This window comes from Temnothorax americanus, unplaced genomic scaffold, assembly GCF_048541705.1.
Source record: "Temnothorax americanus isolate GAGA-0224 unplaced genomic scaffold, ASM4854170v1 Scaffold123, whole genome shotgun sequence".
In the NCBI taxonomy this organism is placed as follows: Eukaryota; Metazoa; Arthropoda; class Insecta; order Hymenoptera; family Formicidae; genus Temnothorax; species Temnothorax americanus.
The window spans coordinates 145,001-165,048 of NW_027509257.1; the positions used below are offsets into that span (position 1 = coordinate 145,001).

The following is a 20,048-nucleotide window of genomic DNA, read 5'->3' on the forward strand; positions in this document are numbered from 1 at the left end:
TCTCACAAAAGGACCACCTTAAGGGGCACTAACCAAAATGTTAAAGTGCTTAATTGTGGGTCCAAATCGGTAAAAATTTTTCCCAGAAGAGAAAGAATAGTAAAAATGTGTGTTTTACGATAAATATGATAATGCGTTTAAATATCATATAATTAAGAATTAATAACGTCTCAATTAGTCCGGGGTCTCGGGCATTCTGTTTTTCGTAACGTTAAACGTTGCGAATACTATACGCACGCATTGGCGTACATACAAAAAATTAAACTAGACAGCTGTAACCGCGCGTTGATGCATCGCCACGGTACCACTGTAGCAATGCGTTGCGTTGTATGTACAGCGGAACTGACGGGAATTACGCGCACCTTGCCAGGGATTAACCGTGAACATCAAACGGGCTTTTACCCCTCACCGACGACGAACCATTCGCCGTCTATCGCCGCAGGCTCTGCCTCCGTTTACACGCACATCATATTTACGTATGCACCGAGAAAGCGCATAAACCGCTATGCGTTTCTCAATTTTGAGACACGAGAGAGCTTAACTGCCGGCTAATAAAGCCCATATGCTTGATGAAGTAATTGAAGGGTAAGGGATACTCCGAGGATATAAAGCTCAAGTTTCATGCGATATATCTCATGGTGTAAAAATTATAATTAAAAAGAAATAACGAGGCGTTTAAAACTAAATATTCATATATGATATTTGTGTAGAATCTCTTTGAAGATAAATGTAAAATACATAATTTAGAAATTTCTGTACGTACTTATTAAAATACTGCTTAATGTAAGTTATATATATTGCTGTTTTAATTCATTCCTTTGTCTCTGGCTTGAAACAAAAAAATAGTTTGAGATATGCGTGGACACATTAAACCAAGTATCATGGTCGTTCAAATAGAAAGAGAAAATGAGAAGAAGCAAGAGTTGCAAAATATCAAACTCTGTGTAACACTCGAGTACACTCGATATATAAGCAGGACTTAAATATCGACCACATGACTTCTTTTTACAGTCTTCAGAATATTTTATTACGCAGATACGATTTCAGCAATCGTGACATTTTATTATTTGATAACCAACCTGTTTTACGTGGCTTTTATTTTCGGTAAGCTGAGACGCCTGCAGCGTTGGGTTATACGATCTTATAAATTGCATGCAGATATCACAGATTAAAAAATGCGTTATCTTTACATTTTGTAGCAAGAAATGTAATACTAAGAGTATCATCGCGAAAAGCATTATTATAGAACAATCGAAATACTCTCTCTTAAACTATCCATAAAGTCTAAATATTTTTAAACCATCAACGTCTTGAATTAGTCGATCTAATAATAGTGAATAATGGGAATTACATAATAATAATATAATTTTAGCGACTTTTTAACGTTTAATTAACATTTAATTAAAATTTTAACGTTCTAATCAATAAAAAAATTATGTAAAATATGTAAAACGCAGGAACTACAGTACTAAATAGATAAAGCAATTTATGATTATCAATATTAAATTAAAAACGTCCACCAGAGTTATCAATTTTGCGTAGACGGAAAATAACATAATCATACGAATAGTCTTTGATCGGCAAAAGTTAAGAAGCAGATTTTAGAGGAAAGATATGTCTACTTTATGAGTAGTTTATAAACTTTATAGTTTCAAAAAGCTTCTCTCTGAATAAACGCTCCGATATAAAGTTCGAAATGCATTCGCTGCCTAATCTACCAAATAGCGATCAAAGATATATATCGACGTTAATATATACGTTACGTTCTGCGATTCTTAAACGTGGCGTGGCGTCAAAATAAATGGATTGTAAGTAGAAAGCGAGATCAAGTTAATCGGAGAGCAAAATCGATTGCGCGTGGCCATATAACGCAATAAAACAACTCGAGGTAGAGTTGCACGAAGCATTGTAAAAAAACGAGATAATAAACGATCGAATTGTACGACTTGCAAGCAATGTGATTTGTACAAGCTACGTACAACACGCAGCGCGTGATTCTAAATACATATTCATTCAATCATTAAGAAACAACCTTGAAACTATTTGCGGAATGAAAAATGGACCGCACTCTCTTACTTGATAATTATAATTTTTATAAGACGTACGTCTAAAATAGAAACTGCAAGAATTAGAATTGAAAGGAATTAAATTAGCTGTTAATACTTTCATTGCAACTATCCAATTATTTGTTACATGTAATAATCGTGATGATAATATAATATAGCATTAAGTGTTTAATATTAAAACTTCAAAAACTAGAAGTAAATGTGGCTTTCTCTCAATTAAGCTTCACTAGCGGGAAAAAATGGTTTTATTTTTCGCAAAAGAATATCGGATACAAAAAACGCCTATTATCGAACAACTCTGTGAAAAGACCTGCTTTTACGCCATCAAGAAGACGAGGAAGCGAATCGTGAGTCGTAAAGGTATAGACGAGCGGCAGCGTTAAAAGGAAGCGACCCAATTATCGGTTATATTACTTATAGGTGCTCCTCAGGCGAGTGCACAAATTCAGAGGCGGTACACGACACGTAGAGACTCTTTTGTTCCACTTTCGAGTGTATCAAGTTATATTGTGTACCAGCAAGCATCGCGCCGGATGTACCAATGAGCGGCACGGCGAGAGTCAATGAGCCATTTCCGGGGCCTCTCGCTGCAGAATATTACATTGATAACAGAAATTACCTTCCAAGTACTCGCGACGGACGGTAAGATGTTTCTTTCGAGGTCCTGGCCAAAAAAAGAGTCCGCGAGAATCCGTATCGTTGCACCGTGACTGACACACATGCGTTTGAACGTTACTTATTACTTTTTCGTATCGTCAATGTTACAAATGTACTTCGCGGAATTCGGGGGTCCATGCTTCGTTTATGCCATGCTTTTTTGTTAATCAAAACTCGAGCATCTCCAAGAATTAACCTTTCTATGTGCCGACTTCTCGACTTATCCACTCGCGTTCTCAATGGAATCATTCATGCGGAAAAATATAACATACAAGCTACTCTTGATAAGATAAAGAAAACAGAAACCTGTACCGAAACGATCCGAGGTTATCGGAGATTCCAAGAATCCGCAAATGACTGCTTGTAATCTGTGATATGTCCAACTATATTCTAAGTAATATTAAATATACCCACAGAAGAACTAATTATTAATTCATTTTTTATTGGGGAATTAATTATAAAATTCTCACATAAATAAAAGTAAGTATACTTTACACTGTTAAAGGTTAGAGAATAAAACCAATACATGAGTTACATTTATTTTGTTATTTTTAACTACCATGTGCGTCAAAATTTATTAATTTGAAACAAAATAGGATTATTTTAACTCCATTGGTTTAGTCAAATTAACATTGTTTTAGTTAAATTACCTACATATTGAGTAGGAGCAGTGGCGACCTATAGTTAAAAATTACTAGAAATTGAGTTCAATTTAACCCTATGAATTTAACAGTGATAAGAAATTAAACTATATACCTTATTCTTATTGTAATTATTATAACAAATTTAAAAATGTATCCAATAAGTTATCAATTAAATAAATCAATCAACAATTAGTGAATAAAGCAATTCTAAGTATTGCAAATTTTATTTCGTTTCGAGAATTATTCCAGTGAACAGCATTACAGATGCACGAGAGTCATTTTAACACGATTTGAACGATAACTCGTAGACGTTAACAGTCCACGAATCATAAAACACAAAGTATTCGATTGTAACTGGCATGGTTTTGTTCATGGAAGAGAAATCTCACAGGCGAAAAATGACGACACGCTTGGCGAAACTTATTCAAGTTGACTATATTCTCTTATCTTGTATATGCAACACGAGCGCACACAACACAAATATCGACGATATTTATTACTCTCACGATCATTCTTTAAACATGAAAAAAGTTGCCATAAGCGCGATTAACCCTCTTGGCTGCATGTTAGGTGAAAGAAATGCTTGATGTGGACCAAAAATGTTTTTGACAAAAAAATTAATAAAATTATTTTAAAAATGCTTTCTGCGGATTTTTGGGTCGCTGAATCTAAAGAAGATTTCAAAAATTTTAAATAGCAAAAAAATTTCTAAAAATTCTTAGAAATTAATTTTTATGTGCAAACCAAGTGATATTTTAAATTCTTACAATCCTGGCCAGTTTTTTTTGCAGATATTTCCGTCATTGAAGTCAAAGGGTTAATCGTCAGATTGGCTCTGGACAAAGCGTGAAATATGTCCGCTGCGTGTTTCTAATACGTTAAACATAATTCTACGATCGAGATATCTTGTCCCACGAGAGCAAACATCGCGGTGCACGGTACGAAAGAACGAATTAAACGAGCCCAAGGGAACTCGCGTGATCCACACGCGGTATCTCCGTAGGGCGGTTACAAGAGGACGAGGAAAAACACGAAAGCGGGAGAAGAATCAGAGAGGGACGGGCCGAGGGAGAGCGCATTGAAACGCGTCATTCGATCGCGAGGCCGGTATCAGGTGCAAACCAGTTTCGGTGCATATAGAAAAGCCGCACGAACATCGAGCCCGTTGTGCATCGGCGATCTGCAAATGGCGAGATACGTACTCTCCGATACGAGTGTATGCGTGCACGCGCGCGCGACCTGTTACCGAACGAGTTCGTGCGGCGATGTAAATCCGTTGGGGCTTTGAGAAGTATACGCACCGCGTGTTACTATCGTACATACTTTACGCGCCTTCTCTCGCCACGCCGGTGGAAATCTGAATGTATATAAAATAAATCGCACCGCGAACGACACCGCGATCTTAGCCCAGCCGGCGGAATCGCGTGGTCGTAAACGATCCCAGAATTTTTACGCGAGATTTTATAAATACCGATTATGCCAAACGACCGTGGAGCGTTGAAAGATACGTACGATATAATTTCTTGCTTTATTTATCGTCATATTATAACGGAAGTACTTCAGAAAAATGGCTCGTAGATTATGGTAAATGCATTTAATTGTTGTAACATATAAGGAGATAACGACTGTTTTGCAATACTACTCTCTAAAAGTCAAAGAGTAAAATATCACTCAAAATGAGTGAAATGCAAGTTTTACTCCTTACATAAGTACCCGCATTTACTCAAATTAGAGTGACTATCGCAATCACTCTATATATTAGTTATTATAATAATTAATGAAAAAAAGTTCAATAAAGATCGACTTATGTATATTAAAATTATTGTTTATATACTTATTACTAGAATTTAGAATTAACCACTGACAAAAAATTAATAACAAAGATTATATTAAAATGTTGCGCGATGTAATAACCATTTTCTTAAATATTTAGACAAATAAATATTTCTATAAATCATTCTGTCAAAAGTGACATACCATTTGCCAGCATTCGCTGTTTTTCAAAGCAATCCCTTCAAGACCATGCCTTGCCTCTACGATCTATACTATTCGCGCACGAGATTTACCTTTTCTTGCCATCTCCCCCGTGTCTACGCGCACGGAATTATACGGCCTGAAAATTACTGGAAGGAGAGACTGCGCCTCCTGGAAGAGGATCAATCGCCGAGTAATAATCCAGTAGCAAAATCGTGCTTGATGCGCGCACGCATCAACCGCGATTTTCTACGGAACGAGTCGACGATTTCCATAATGATCGCGCGGCGATCGTGCTCCGATTAATTTTATTGGAGTTACGCAACGACAAATCTAGTCAATTGTTACGACTGCGGTTCAACGATCGAGCGTTAAATAAATCAATTGCGCGTTCTGAAACGAAACGGTCGATTCGGTTAAATGATCGATGGTAATAACGCCACTTAAGAGACGTTCACGCGTGCATAAAATAACGCGATACGCGACGAGACGATACTGCGATGTGGTCCATAAAGAAGATTTAATCACGGCGAGCATTATACTTGTCAACAAGAGTAATTTAAGACATTAGGTCCCTTGTTCATACGATACGATACTATAATATCTCTACTGCTAGTGTAAGACAAAACAACAGAAGTCCAAGTCAGAAAATTCTAAAAGTGAGATTTATGAGAATGCTATTTATATTTCTCGTCATAAGCAAAATGTATATAAACAACATTGTATATAAATGCGTACGGCATCGTAAATGCATATTATACGCGTCGTACTGATTGTGAGAGAAATAATATTTCACGCAAGATAAAAAAAAATAGAATTACTGAAATTCATATCCCGTTTGGGGAGATACCTACTCCTTAAAAGTCGAAGAGTGAAATATCAAAATGAGTGAAATGCAAGTGTAGCAAAAGTGAAAATTGAGCCTGTGCATTTTGAGTGATTCGCCACTTTAAGAAAAAATAAAAGAAATTGGCTCTATAAATTGGAGTAAAATCGCATTCAATTTGAGTGAAAGGGCACTCTTTTCGAGTGCAGTAAGAGAGATCAGTGTTTATAGGGTGCTTACAAAGAAGCGCTCGGGGTTAGGTTTTGGTATAGTGCACGTAACGTATGCTATATACCAAAATCTAACCCCGATCTAACCCCGAGCGCTTCTTCGTAAGCACCCATAGAAGTTAATTATGTCACTCTAAAAATTTAAGTGAAAAATTCACTCCTCTAATGAGTGCCCACATTTACTCAAATTAGAGTAACAATCCTCTCTTTTGGAGTAATTATCGCAATCACTTTATTAGTGGCAAAACCACTCTGTGAGATTTAAATAAGAGTACGATACACCTGCGGCTACAAGAAACGTCTATTTAAGGCAAGATTACAGTCGTCTGTAAATCGGATCCCTCATTTCAGCAACCCACGCCCAGATTAAAGCCGCATGTCGATAGGAATTAGAAGAAACAAGATTCGACAGCCCGCTTAATGCCGCTAAAGATTAAAATCGGGATCAAGCGTGACAGGAACGCGTTATGGATATAACCATATGTATATTTTATGTTAAATACTCTGAATAAATACCGGACAGGATATAAATATCAAAATGCATAGTAGATTAGTGGCAAAGCCATTCTATGAAATTAGAGAGACAACTATATAGTATGACATTGCAAAAGTTTTATTGCAATCAAACCTAATTTAAGTGTGTTATTAATATACTCTTATTAATAAACGTAAAAAAAAATTGATTCTTCTTATCTTAAATAACAACTTTTCATTTTTAATAACTGTTTGAAATTACGAATGTTCGAGTTTCATTATTCATAGCTTACAAAGTAACGTTCTCGTTTGTCGTCGACATAGTCTTTTCAGCTATATCGATATTTAGAATACGTGATAATCGCTCTGGCGGCGCATCTGAAACCTTATCATAACAACTCCGCGAAATCTACTGGACTATCATTTTCGCTAACTGTTGCTAAGATCCCGTCATCCCTAGCATTACAGTCGTCTCGATACTCTCACGAATCGCGGGAGCAAATTGATTACGCGAGCTGGCAATCTCGAAATATTCATAGCGAAAGATCGCGTTGAACGCCTCTTTAATACAATTAGTACTTGCCCTTATCGCGTTTCGAGAGGTACGACGATACACAAGATTATTTGCCGACTCGACTCGACTCAACTCGACTCTCCCGCTTTCCCCCCCCCCCTCTCGCGCATAATACAAGGCCGACGCGAATGTAAACGTACATACAACGCGCAATGCGCCGCAAAGCATGAACGCGAAGAAATCAATTCGTTACAAGTAAGAAATATTCGACGTAAAATAAACGTACACTGAATAGTCTGTTCGTTTCCTTGTATTTCCGATTATATTATTCATAATAATGTCAGTGTAATGCCTTCTTTCAATTAGATTTATTCGATCTGATAAGCGTATTATTCTCTCAATCAGAAAAATAATATAGATTGTATTATATTTAAATACATCAAATAAACGTTCGAAAGCAATGTAAGATTTACGCGAGTTCATCTAAAGAAAATATAATCGCCCGTAAATATCCACCATAAAACGATCGCACGTATAATGTTCTCGTTCCATATATTGCAACGATCACTCCTATTTTATTAAATGTATTATCCGTGAAATAATTCAATAAATAATTATCGATTTATCAATTCAATTCCACTGATGTCAATTCGTTTACAAATTAATCGCGACTATCGATTAAATACGAGTATCTAATCATTAAATTAAGGAATTTATTTGCAATCTTATATATAAGGAATAAATTCGTATTCTTTTCCAGCCCTTGTCACTTGAATGCAAAGGATAATGTGACGGCTCGTGCCGCTATCCGCTGTCGAGTCTCGCGTATGAATGAGAATGAGGCAACCGCATGTTCACAATAACGCACTGTATGGTAAAAGAATGCCAAAACAGCCAGCGCCAAAAACAGTATGACAGTTAATTATTTTGTAGTAATATATAATTAAAATATATATTTTATATATTAAATATATATATATATATATATATATATTAAAATATATTAACATGTATATTATTTATACTATATGTCAACATATATAATATATTAATACATACATATAATGTATCAGTATAATTTTCTATTGCACAATTTTACACACACACACACACACACACACACACACACACACACACACACACACACACACACACACACACACACACACACACACACACACACACACACACACACACACACACACACACACACACACACACACACACACACACACCAAAACACACACACACACACACACACACACACACACACACACACACACACACACACACACACACACACACACACACACACACACACACACACACACACACACACACACACACACACACGCCAAAACAAAGTTAATATAGAAAATAAATCCGCGCGCCTATGCAAATGCGTTTATAAAAACAGTATATATCTACATATATTTTAAAACTTATATAAATATCGCCTATTAAATTATATATAATTATTGTATCAAATATTAAAAGACTGAAATATTTGATATCTCATAAAAGCAATCGATTTTAGATCGGAGTACATATGATGTAAATCATGTTTTCCATTCGTCACGATGTCATGCAGCATTCGTCGATGTCACAGCTTAAAAGAAACGTCACCCGAAAAAAATTCAAAGCAACATATGTGTCTACTTTCTCCAAAAAATATATTTATTCATCATGAATATACAAACGGACTGCTCTGTCTACAATTTTTCATTCAACTATCCAATTATTATCATTCCAATTTCAGTATAGAAACTTCAACTTCTGCGTAACAATCGTCAAATTGTATTATAAAATAAATCTCTTATATAATATAACTAAAAAAAAGTATCTTATATAATTTCAAATAATTTCGAAAGATTGGTATGATAAAAACGCGCCAAATCCATTTATCATGTCGAGGTGTTGAGAAATCTGGACGCACGAACGCGACCGCGTATGTAAGGTGTAGCGCCCACGGGATGGAATCACGGTAAGAACAGCAAAGTGGTAAAGAACCAAAAAAAAATGAAAAAGGAAAGAGCGCAAGGCGGTCCTTCCGACATCTCTAAACGCTTATTACGCGGCATTACCGGCAGCCCTGTATATGTGTAATACGCGGTCACGCGACGTTAACCATTGCGGGAGCTCCACGTCCAGGAGCGATGCGAGTTTTTTGTCCCGGTGTGCCGCGCGCTCGTGGCGCTGGATAATTGTATCCAAGGATATCCGCTGTAATTACCAAGCGACCATCCGAAGTCAGTACGGTACTCGAGATAGAGAGCGAAGTAGCGCGAAAAAAGCGGAAGAGTTTTCCCTCTAATTTGCAGCATCTTAAAGTCGTGCGCTCGAGCGCAGATCGACTTGTGAATGCGCATCATGTATAAACGCGTGCCTCAATATATTCACGTATGTATATCACAGTAAAAAATATTCAGTCAAAATATCCGTAAATTGTCGACTTTAGAGCTGGTTGTTCCAACCTCCTGTTGGTAAGCTAACTAATAGTTAAATCAATATCTATCTTTGTCTAATGTAAAAAAATAAACAAAAACATATATATGATTTTACTGTTAATTAGTTTACCAACAGGTTGGAACAACCGGCCCTTAATTGGGGAGATGCATGAAAGGTAGAACATTAAAATATAATATACGTAACTTAAAAATTATAAACTGTCCGTTTCTGACGGAGAATACCTATCCTATTTTTTATAAGATACAGAATCATGCTCCGGTATAATTTTTTGTCGCTATGTCAGACGGTATTTATTGTCGAATGCAAGATACCAATGGCATATCAGACGTGAGACTTCTTGGAAAAAAATATATTATTTGAACATGATAGGTGGTATCGTTATACAAACTGTAGGACTTTGTCGGGGATACGATAAGCTGGCCTGAGCCGTGCATTCCTCATCCTACAGATATCCTTTTATCAAACGAAATAGTTACATTTGCCCGCGACTATCACGCTTTGCTATATCGCAAGTTAATTTCAAAATTGAAATACTCTGACGAAAATATTATATCTGGATAAAATTTAAATATCACAATAAATTTAATTCTCTTTTAGAGAAGTTAAAAATGTGGATAAGATAAAAATAAATAGATACGAATTTCAATTAAATTGTCCCTGAAAAAATATTTGTTCTTAAAAATTCCACGAAAATGTGTCTCGACATAAAATTCCATAAATTTGCACCACGGTTATTCTTTATCGACGCTGAGGATCTAAGTGGCTATGCGTAAAACGTCTGTATAATTGGACGAAGCAAGGTGTGAAATTGTTGGCAATAATTCAAACGGATGAGAAGTCGTAACGCGTTTCAGCAGTAAAACACTGAAATTCCACGCCTTGAAAAGACGCACGTGTTATATCGGTCAAGCTATATAATCTCGCAGTTTACAAAACCTATTTAAAACCATCGACAGTATCTTCGCGTAACCGTTAATACGACTATAATTTCCTTTTAAGAAAATGTTAGATAATAAATAGTATATTTGTTTAAAAGAGAGTACGCGATTCATCTATCTTTTCTTAAGATCTTTTAAATATCTTAAAAATATTCCAGAAAAATTTAGACGATAAATTTTGATCAAGATTTGACTCGTGGTTATCTAACACATTATTACTTGAACTCTTATTTTCGTGAAGCCTACGTCATTATTATTTCCCTTCTTCATGCGGTGTATGAAAAAAGAAAAAAAATCTAAGTTAGAAAAACACAGGCAATAGGTTTTCCGTATAGAAGCGAAAGAAAGTAGTTAAAGACGGGAAGAGCGGCAATAAGAAACATAGCAGGCCCGCATGTAACATCCGAGACACTTTTTCCCTTTCTCCGGCTATCTCCCGTCGTCCTCTCGAAAGGCTTCGGTTGGTAAGGAGGAAGAGAAAGAGATTGAATCGTCTCCTCCTGGCCAGCTGGTACCACTTCCCCCCGTCCTTAATCTCTCCCCGCCTGTCTCGTCTTCACGACACGGACGAGCTCGATGAAAGACAACACTACCCTTCGTCCCTTCCTTTCCCTCTCTCTCTCTCTCTCTCTCTCTCTCTCTCTCTCTCTCTCTCTCTTCATCGCTTTCGTAGTTCGTACCACAGAATCGTGGCGTATTGTAGACTTTTTGAAAGAGCACAAAGAAATGCTCTCGCTGCGAGCTATTTTGAAATGGGCTAAGAGAACCACAAAAAATGCGTATTTGTTCACGGAGAAGATATTAACTCCGATATCAACTGCTTTAAACAAACATATCTGTATATATTCTTCGATTTTCAGCGGATTGTATAAATATGTTCGCGATGACACAACCCAAAGCGTAAGATATTAAAATATTCCTACATTTTTAGAAATTGCATCGAACGTTACGGATGGTAGGCGAAGTAGGTGAAAAGTAACAGAGAGGAGGTTGATACAAGCACCAAGTAATTAAAACAGCTTTTACCGCGACGCACAAAGGACTCACTCTGTCGAGTATTCAGTAAGCTAATTTCCCAGAACAATCTGTCGTCGGTACTTAAACCGCCTGTTTAGGCCAGGCGGTGAAGCAAATAAACTAGAGGAAGCATGCGACGGTGCACGAATATAGGGAGATACAAGATCAAAGACGAGACCTTCCGAACGCGGAAGAACATATGCCACCACATCATAATAAATCAAAAAACAAAACGTGCATAAACGTGGGAATATATTATTCTAAACAGTATTTTAATACCAACAACAAAGAATGATTATGTAAAAGGCGCATGGTATTTGAAAAATTTCCCATATATCAACTTCTGGCAATACCAGATGCCTCACATGTGTAATGTAAAATACTAAAATGTGTTTGTACGAAAATAAACATTGCTGATGTATTTTAAGAATTTTTTGACAGATCGCACATTCGACACAAGAAAGAACGATCAAGGCAACAATCTATAGAAAGATTACGTCGCATTTCCGGATATTTTTCAGCTCCTGTTTTAAAGCTTTGCGCGCGTAGATAAATTTTAAAAGAATGTCTCTCCAAAATAAAAAGAAACGCCGACCACGTTAATTGGTTTGCGACGAAGTCGCCTGTGACGGCGACAGGCCATTAGATGTGTTTTTCTAGGCGCTACCACTTCTCGTAGAGATAATATTTTGACGATGCGTGGCCGGTGTGTGTGGCCGGTGTGTGTGAGCGTGTGTGTGGTTAGAACTGCGTACGTTAGTCGACGTTTAGGCCACCTTATGCAAGCATGAATTTTCGACGGTCAAGTCGCGGTAATAACACTTTCGTGCGCAAACAACGCGGAAGTCCCGGGCGGGTTACCGAAGTTTGCCGTGCATAGTCGCGTTTAAACCATTATATATTTTTTTTCGTGCATCGGCTCATTTTCCACCCTCGAAAAACGCACCTATGCAAATCCATTAACAGACCTTCATGCTTCCAAGATTGTTTAGAGTGCACGCGATACGCGCGTCAGTGACGCACATTCGGCTGAGGAGAAAATAAAATAAAAGCACGATAGAGAGAAAGAGGGAGAGAGCCTAGGAGCTTCAGTTTCAAATTTACGGTAAGTTTGGATCAAAATGGAAAATCGGTTATATCGAGTACTAATTAACTAAGTACTAATTATGTATTATATATATATATATATATATATATATATATATATATAATATATAATATATTAAATATATTAAAAATTCCTTATAAATTCTCCCAAAAAAAACTTAAACATTACAAATATTTAACAGCAAAAAAATACAAAATCAAAACTAAATAAAAAGAATATCTTACGATCTTATTAAGCTGCTGTAACTTTTTAAATCGCGTGGACGGTATCGTTAATTTTAATTTATTTATCAAGTTTCACATCATCTCAAATTCAAAACAGGAAGCGACCTTTCCTCGTTCAAAAGAGAAAAAAATAGCAAACTAGTTTAAATTTTTCACGTCAAGTTTGATCTCATTTCTAATATCGAACTACAAAAGCGGCTATATGATAGTAGATATACATATATCAATCTCATCTACTTCCCCCTCAAGAATGTATCTATAATCTATCTATCCACTCAGACATAATCAACCGCACAAATCTCCGACGTGGAATCGTTAATGTTTCACCTCGTACGTCCGAAGAAACTTGACGCGACGTGCCATTGTACGCATTGTTCGTCGTGAACACATATACGGTGTAGGTATACTCACGAGCATAGATACGTCTTATCGAAAGAATATCGAGTATTATCGACATACGGCCGAATAGCGGATCGGTAATGAAGACCCGGACATCTATTCGAAGAAAAGAGATACGCGTCTGCCATGGCACCGGATAGTCCCGACGTCGTATATAAAGCCTGTCTTCACCAGCGATATTTATTTGTCCGGATGGCGATACGCCGGGTGTCCTGCGCTTCGGAGCTTATCGGATCACCCGACGCCGACGTGTCCGAGATCGGATAATTGTTCCGAGAACGAGTCGCGATAGGATGCTGTTCCACCCCGTGCGAGACAATTGCGTGGATAATCTTATTAGTGCGCTAAATATAAGGTATACGAGCGAGATAAAGTGCAGAAGCGGATGCGAAAGAAACTTCCACTTTATCGCTAGTCTTTACTTTAGCAGAGAAGCCGTTTTAATTTCCGGGATACCGCTATCCGATACGTTATTATAGGCTGCTCTATATTACTACTATATCACGATATGTGTATAATGGTTTATCACATTTTACTGATGCATAGAAACTCCGAACAAGCAGAAATGTAAATTTTAATAAACGATAAGCATACCAATGACATAAAAGATATAGAATTAACCTATTGAGTCATTCGACATTAATTATCCGGTAAGTAATAAGAGAACGCGATATTCCAAGAATATCATTGCAAAAATATAGTTATACCACAGTAAAATACGTTCGAAATCTTATATGCGATGAAACTTTACTGTATTAGTAATATATAGAAACTTTAACACAATATTACTATCTTTCACATATTAAGATTTAATACGGATATACTTTCAATTATATATTTAATTATATATATATATATATATATATATATATATGTATATAATCATATTATATTAATAATATACATATATATTACTAATTCTGATGAAATCAACAACGAAGAAAACTGAGATATCTATAATAATACTATTAAATTAATACTATTAAATTGTTTGCTGTGCTTGTATGAAAAGTTTCCTGATATTATAATATTCGTGACACATTTGCTGAATTTTTAGAAACTAAAAATAGTACTCACTTTCGGCCACTGTCGAGAAATCTGTCGAATTCCACCGACATCTTACAACAAAGGGCCCGCCGATTGTGCGAGGATGAGCACTTGGTGTTGATCATGTGGCTGTCTGAAAGCAAAGGAAGAGGGCTGAATGTAGGGTGGGCGTGCAATTAATTAAGAGGTTAATAATCATCCTCGTGAGCCGCTGCTATGGCGCGGCGGTCTAATTAATTCGAGCTGATGGTTCTCGCTTCTTCAGGAGCGAGAACCATCCTTTCGGAAAGAGGGTGTATCGCGATCGATGATATACGCATACACGTATACACGGAGTATCCTCTTTGTCAAACAATCAAATGGCAAGTAATTCTTAATCGTAATCAAAGATGATTATTTTATATTAAATTATACGTAAAAAAAAAAAATCAGAGTGAAAATCCATTCGCAATCCGATCCAAAAGATTACTTCTAACATCCGTTCGCAGCTTGTGTCTCGGTCGTAACTGACTTGCTTATAATAACATGCACTAACACTAACACTCAATCACAGGCTACGAGTGGCTACGAGTCACATTGACACATCCGCAACACATAAGAAAACAATTAATTTCATATTTAAAATTTAGCCAACTTACGGAGAAATATATATGTAAGGGAGAATGGAGGAATTGCAAACACCTAAGGAAAAAGTTAAATAAAGCACCGATGATTATTTATCAATTATAAGTCTTTATTTTAAATTTAAATAATACTCCAGTTATTTAACTTTAAACTACAATAATTAATATTTATAAATTATCAACATAAACTATAATTTTAAACAAAAAGTAAAACCGGCGGGTAACTCCAAATGGCAAGGGTTTTGCTTTAGAAGCAATTTAAATAAAAAGCAACCAAATGCCGTGTAATCAATAAATAATTAATCAAATTAATTTCCTGTAACTGGTATTTTCGGTGGTGTCATTGCGGTGTTCTCGGCATCCACACCTGAATAAATCGCGCAGGATGAATCGAGTTCGAGTCAGGTAGAAACGGTAATGAGAAATGGCCGATGCGGAGGTGCAAACCGGTGCAGAGCGCGTGGTGAGGTCAAATGTCGGACGGTGCCCGAGGGTTCGCGTGCTCATCCCTACTCCTGCGACCTTCCGTACCCGATATTATCCTCCTCGGGACCCGCGTCCACCCATGTGTATGAAGTTAGCATAAGTTCTCGGCTCGTTCGAGATTTTAAACAATAGAAGTATAGCATATCACTCTAGTACGAGTGATATGCTGATAATAATTGTTAATAATTATTTAAAGGTAGCCAGTAGTCATCAGAACTGTACGGAACTATCGTCAGGGAGTTCAGAACTATTGTTTAAAATTTCGAACAAGCCGAGAACTTCTCGCAGAAGCATAGCATATCACTCTAGTACGAGTGATATATGCTGATAATAATTTTTAATAATTATTTAAAAGTAGCCAGTGGTCAGAACTGTACGGAACTATCGTCAGGGAGTTCAGAACTATTGTTTAAAATTTCAAACGAGCCGAGAACTTATCGCAGAAGCATAGCATATCACTCTAGTACGAGTGATATGCTGATAATAATTGTTTATAATTATTTAGAGATAGTTAATAGTCAGAACTATGTTACAGAACTATAGAACTCGTCAAGTACTATAAAATTCATTCTGAAAAAATTATGATATGCTAACTTCGCGGGAAGTTAGCATATCATTTCTCAACTTCCGTTTATTTATATTTAATGACCAGAACTATTGTTAAAAATTATCAGGAACTATAGAACTCGGTTGTATGCAAAGAGAACTCTATTTTTTTTTTATATGCTGACAATTGATATGCTAACTTCATACACATCGTCCACCCACGCTCCTGCCTCCGCTGCTCGTGACTAATGCGTAGCCCGAGTTAAGGCCTGGACACACGAATCGACGAAAGACTTAAGACGTAAATCGTAAGAAAATCCACTAATCAGAGTTGACTATTCCCTTCTTCTTCCCTCTTAAAGAGGGGAATAGTCGACTCTGATTGGTGGATTTCCATACAATTTACGTCTTACGTCTTCCGTCGATTCGTGTGTGAAGGCCATTATGAGCAAAGCACAAAATAATATCGAGTTTATTATAGAAACGTCTTACGCGCGCTATACGGTAATCCACGCGCTTTCATCTTTTCCGTGCCCTACGACTTTCGTATATGTTGTTCAACTTTCGTCACTTAAATTAATCCTCAATACCAGCACTCTTTATCTCGCGTGTGAAAGTTCGGTAATTGCGATGCTTTCTTTTGACAATTTATTTCCTTTCCTTTCTTGTCGATCTTCGAAGAACGACAGCGTTATTGCCCAGATGACCGAAATGCGGCCAAACGAGAACTTGCTCTTCACCTCGTCCACTGACAATGAGCATCATTCACGTTCCCGTGCATCTTTTCGTCCTCCCTTGGCCATTTCTCATCATCCGCTTTCTCCGCCTGCTCGTCATCTGCATCCGCGCCTGAGGGTGCAATTGGGATGCGCTTCATAGTAAGGTTAGCAATGATATCGCCGATCAAAATTCGCCGCTGTTATTATTATATCTCGAGTATTATAAGCCCGTCACTAACTTACATTGCGACTGAAGCAAACAATAAATCCGATTTCCATCGTATTACAAATATTTGCTTCGATAATACGAGTAATAAAATCTTGATACAAATTTTCTTTTAAAACTACACTAAAAAAATATATTACTTCATGCAAGAAAATAAGAATTTTTTGAATTTAGTTTCCTTAATTCAAAGAAATATGAGTTAGATTCGAGAAAATATTCTAAACTCAGAAAAATGTTATCTCAAATATATACCCAATACTTCTTTAAATTAAAGAAACTAAATTCAAAGAAATCAATTTTCTTACAAATAATTTTTTTTCCAGTGTGGTTACACTAATAAATTTCAATAACACTTAACATGTATAATAAAATTAAATATCAAAGAAAATAATCAACGTAATTACATTTGAAGTAAAAGCAAAAATATTTCTATTTTAATCCATTAAAGTTAATTAAGAACGACTGCACATCCATATTTCTTAATGCAATGAATTAATTTTCGAAAAAGAAACATAAATAAAAACTAAAAATAAGAAAATGCAATTAATTCAAACAAATAATTTAATGTAAAACTTCATGTAATTAATTTTAATCTATTTTAATAATCAAAACAAAATTTAACTGCTTATTAATACGATTATCGTATATATTTATTCCAAGAACCTGATGACTAAGCTTTAAATTTATACATCTAGGGAGGTTATCGACGTGATCGATTGATCTATCAATCATTACAGGATCTCATGTAATTTGCTTGCGTGCAGAGTTCGCAAACCGGTCGGTCTAGCATGTATGTGGAATAATATCATGGAACCTATCGAAGTAACTCGCACACGTGCCCTCTGCTTCTTTCGACACATTGATTTCTCTTTATTGGATACCCAGTGTCCACTCAGCAAGTATATAATTATCCATGCAATACGTGTTAACGCGCGCTGCGATATTAATTAAACGATATGATTCCCAAATAAAAGAACATCTTTAAGCGAAAGAACAAGATTGACCGACATAGATAACGAAATAATTTAGAGAAAGACTCTATTTTTATATTCGACAACATTTGGCTAATGTCGTGACAATTCGACCATTGGTTTTGGTCAGATTAATCGTCAAAACTTTTTCGACTATGCGTTTTGGTCGTTTCTAAATTGATTTAATCTTTGATATTTACATATAAGCATCTCATTTTTATTAAATTAAATTATTAAATTTATTCCGAAAAATATATATATTACCTCAGCCAGGGTTTGAACCTTGTTTTATTTAATATTTTAGTCGAGAGGGGTAAATTGAGAAGTAAAATATGCAATAGCAGATTATGCATAATGCCGGGATTACGATGAATTTAACGTAACGGGACGCGACGGACGCGAAGTAACGTAACGTGAACTTAAGAAATTACGATCGCCGTAACACGAAGCAGCGTGCATTTAAGAAATGATTTGACAGCTTGGTGTAAATAGAAGGTTTGTTGTCATTCTCGTTGGTATAGTTCCTGCTTGGTAATTCTAAATAAATTCTGCTATAAGGAATTATCAGTTTTTTAACTTAATTTTGGCCGGATATTTGTATCTTCAACTGTGGAAGAAGAAACGAGTATGAACCGTTGGTGTGAGAGAGATTTTTCGGAGAAAACCCAGTTTGGTGATAGACATAATTTACTTGAAGAACTCTGTTTCCGTGATCCACTTTTTTTTTATTTACACAAGAATGAATGTCAAAAGGTAAGATTTAATGATTGTCTAGTACAAAATATAATCATTTTTACAAATTAATGTCTGCTTTCCTACATTCTGGTACCTCTTGATCTTGCTTGGTCTACTGATAAAGAAGCGCGAAAGATAAATATTTTTCTGGCACAGAGTTTATTTTTACAAATTATATGTTCGCTTTCTTAGATTCGAGTATCTCCTGAGCTTGGTTGGTCCACTGATAAAGAAGCGAGAAATGTACACTGCTCTTTCACCCACTCCAGAGGCTTGCTATGACATTGAGGTTGACATTTCTCGCTTCTTTATCAGAGTGGACCAACCAAGCTCAGGAGATACTCGAATCTAAGAAAGCGATCGTAATTTCTGAAGTTCACGTTACGCCTTCGCGTCCCGTCGCGTTCCGTTACGTTAAACATCGTAATCCCGGCATTAGCAAACTCATCTTTAAAAATTTTAACTCAGGTAGCTTTTGATCGAACTGGCACATATGCTACCCATGCGTTAAAATGTTTTATTTTTCACTGGCAAATCAAGCTCATTGTTTTTGTTTTTCAAACTGTTCAAGTTTGCAAATTTACAAAATTAATTTAGAGTTTGCTTAAAAAATTTAGATAGATCGCATTTCGTAATTTTAGATTATAAAATAGTAAAAATTATATCGCACTTTTTCGCTGTTTCGGTGCCCTCGATTCGAGGACGCCTGAAATAATTGTCCGAATAAACCGCATGGCACCTTAACCCGACTCTCTGAACGGACGACCGAGACGCGGATATGACTAAACTTTCGAAATGATTGACGAGGCAACTCGGCTCCTACGAGCAAACGAGACAAGCTCCCGCACACGCGCCCGTTTCGCCAGCAATTATCGCATAAATGAGGGCGACCATTAAGGCCCGCCGTCGTAATTATCCGTGTCTTGTCTTACATGGAATATACGCGTAATTCACTTGGGTTTCTTTTTTAATAGAGCCATTTGTACGGGAGATGTTTACGCTCTCGCACATCGACAGGTGTTCTCATGACTTCGAGATTGTTGGTCAACGTTTACAACATCCGTTATTATTCACGTAAACTTTTTCTTTGTAAAATTGCAATCGGTGAAACAGTAACGCATGATATGTGGAAATACGAAACTGCCCCGTGTTTAT

General features: G+C 36.4%; 1 protein-coding gene across 10 annotated transcripts in view; it reads right to left on the reverse strand.

The window, feature by feature from the left end:
* The window catches only part of Fng (Fringe glycosyltransferase), a 159,947-nt gene that overhangs the window by 128,370 nt on the left and 11,529 nt on the right, over positions 1 to 20,048 (reverse strand). For all 10 annotated transcript variants that reach the window (XR_013255865.1, XR_013255866.1, XR_013255868.1 and 7 more), the window contains exon 4: positions 14,618 to 14,720. Coding sequence is in view for 2 of the 10 variants with exons in the window: in XM_077399132.1 (XP_077255258.1) it covers positions 14,618 to 14,720 (103 nt within the window). In the remaining 8 variants the exon portion in view is untranslated. The remainder of the gene's footprint in view (positions 1 to 14,617; positions 14,721 to 20,048) is intronic.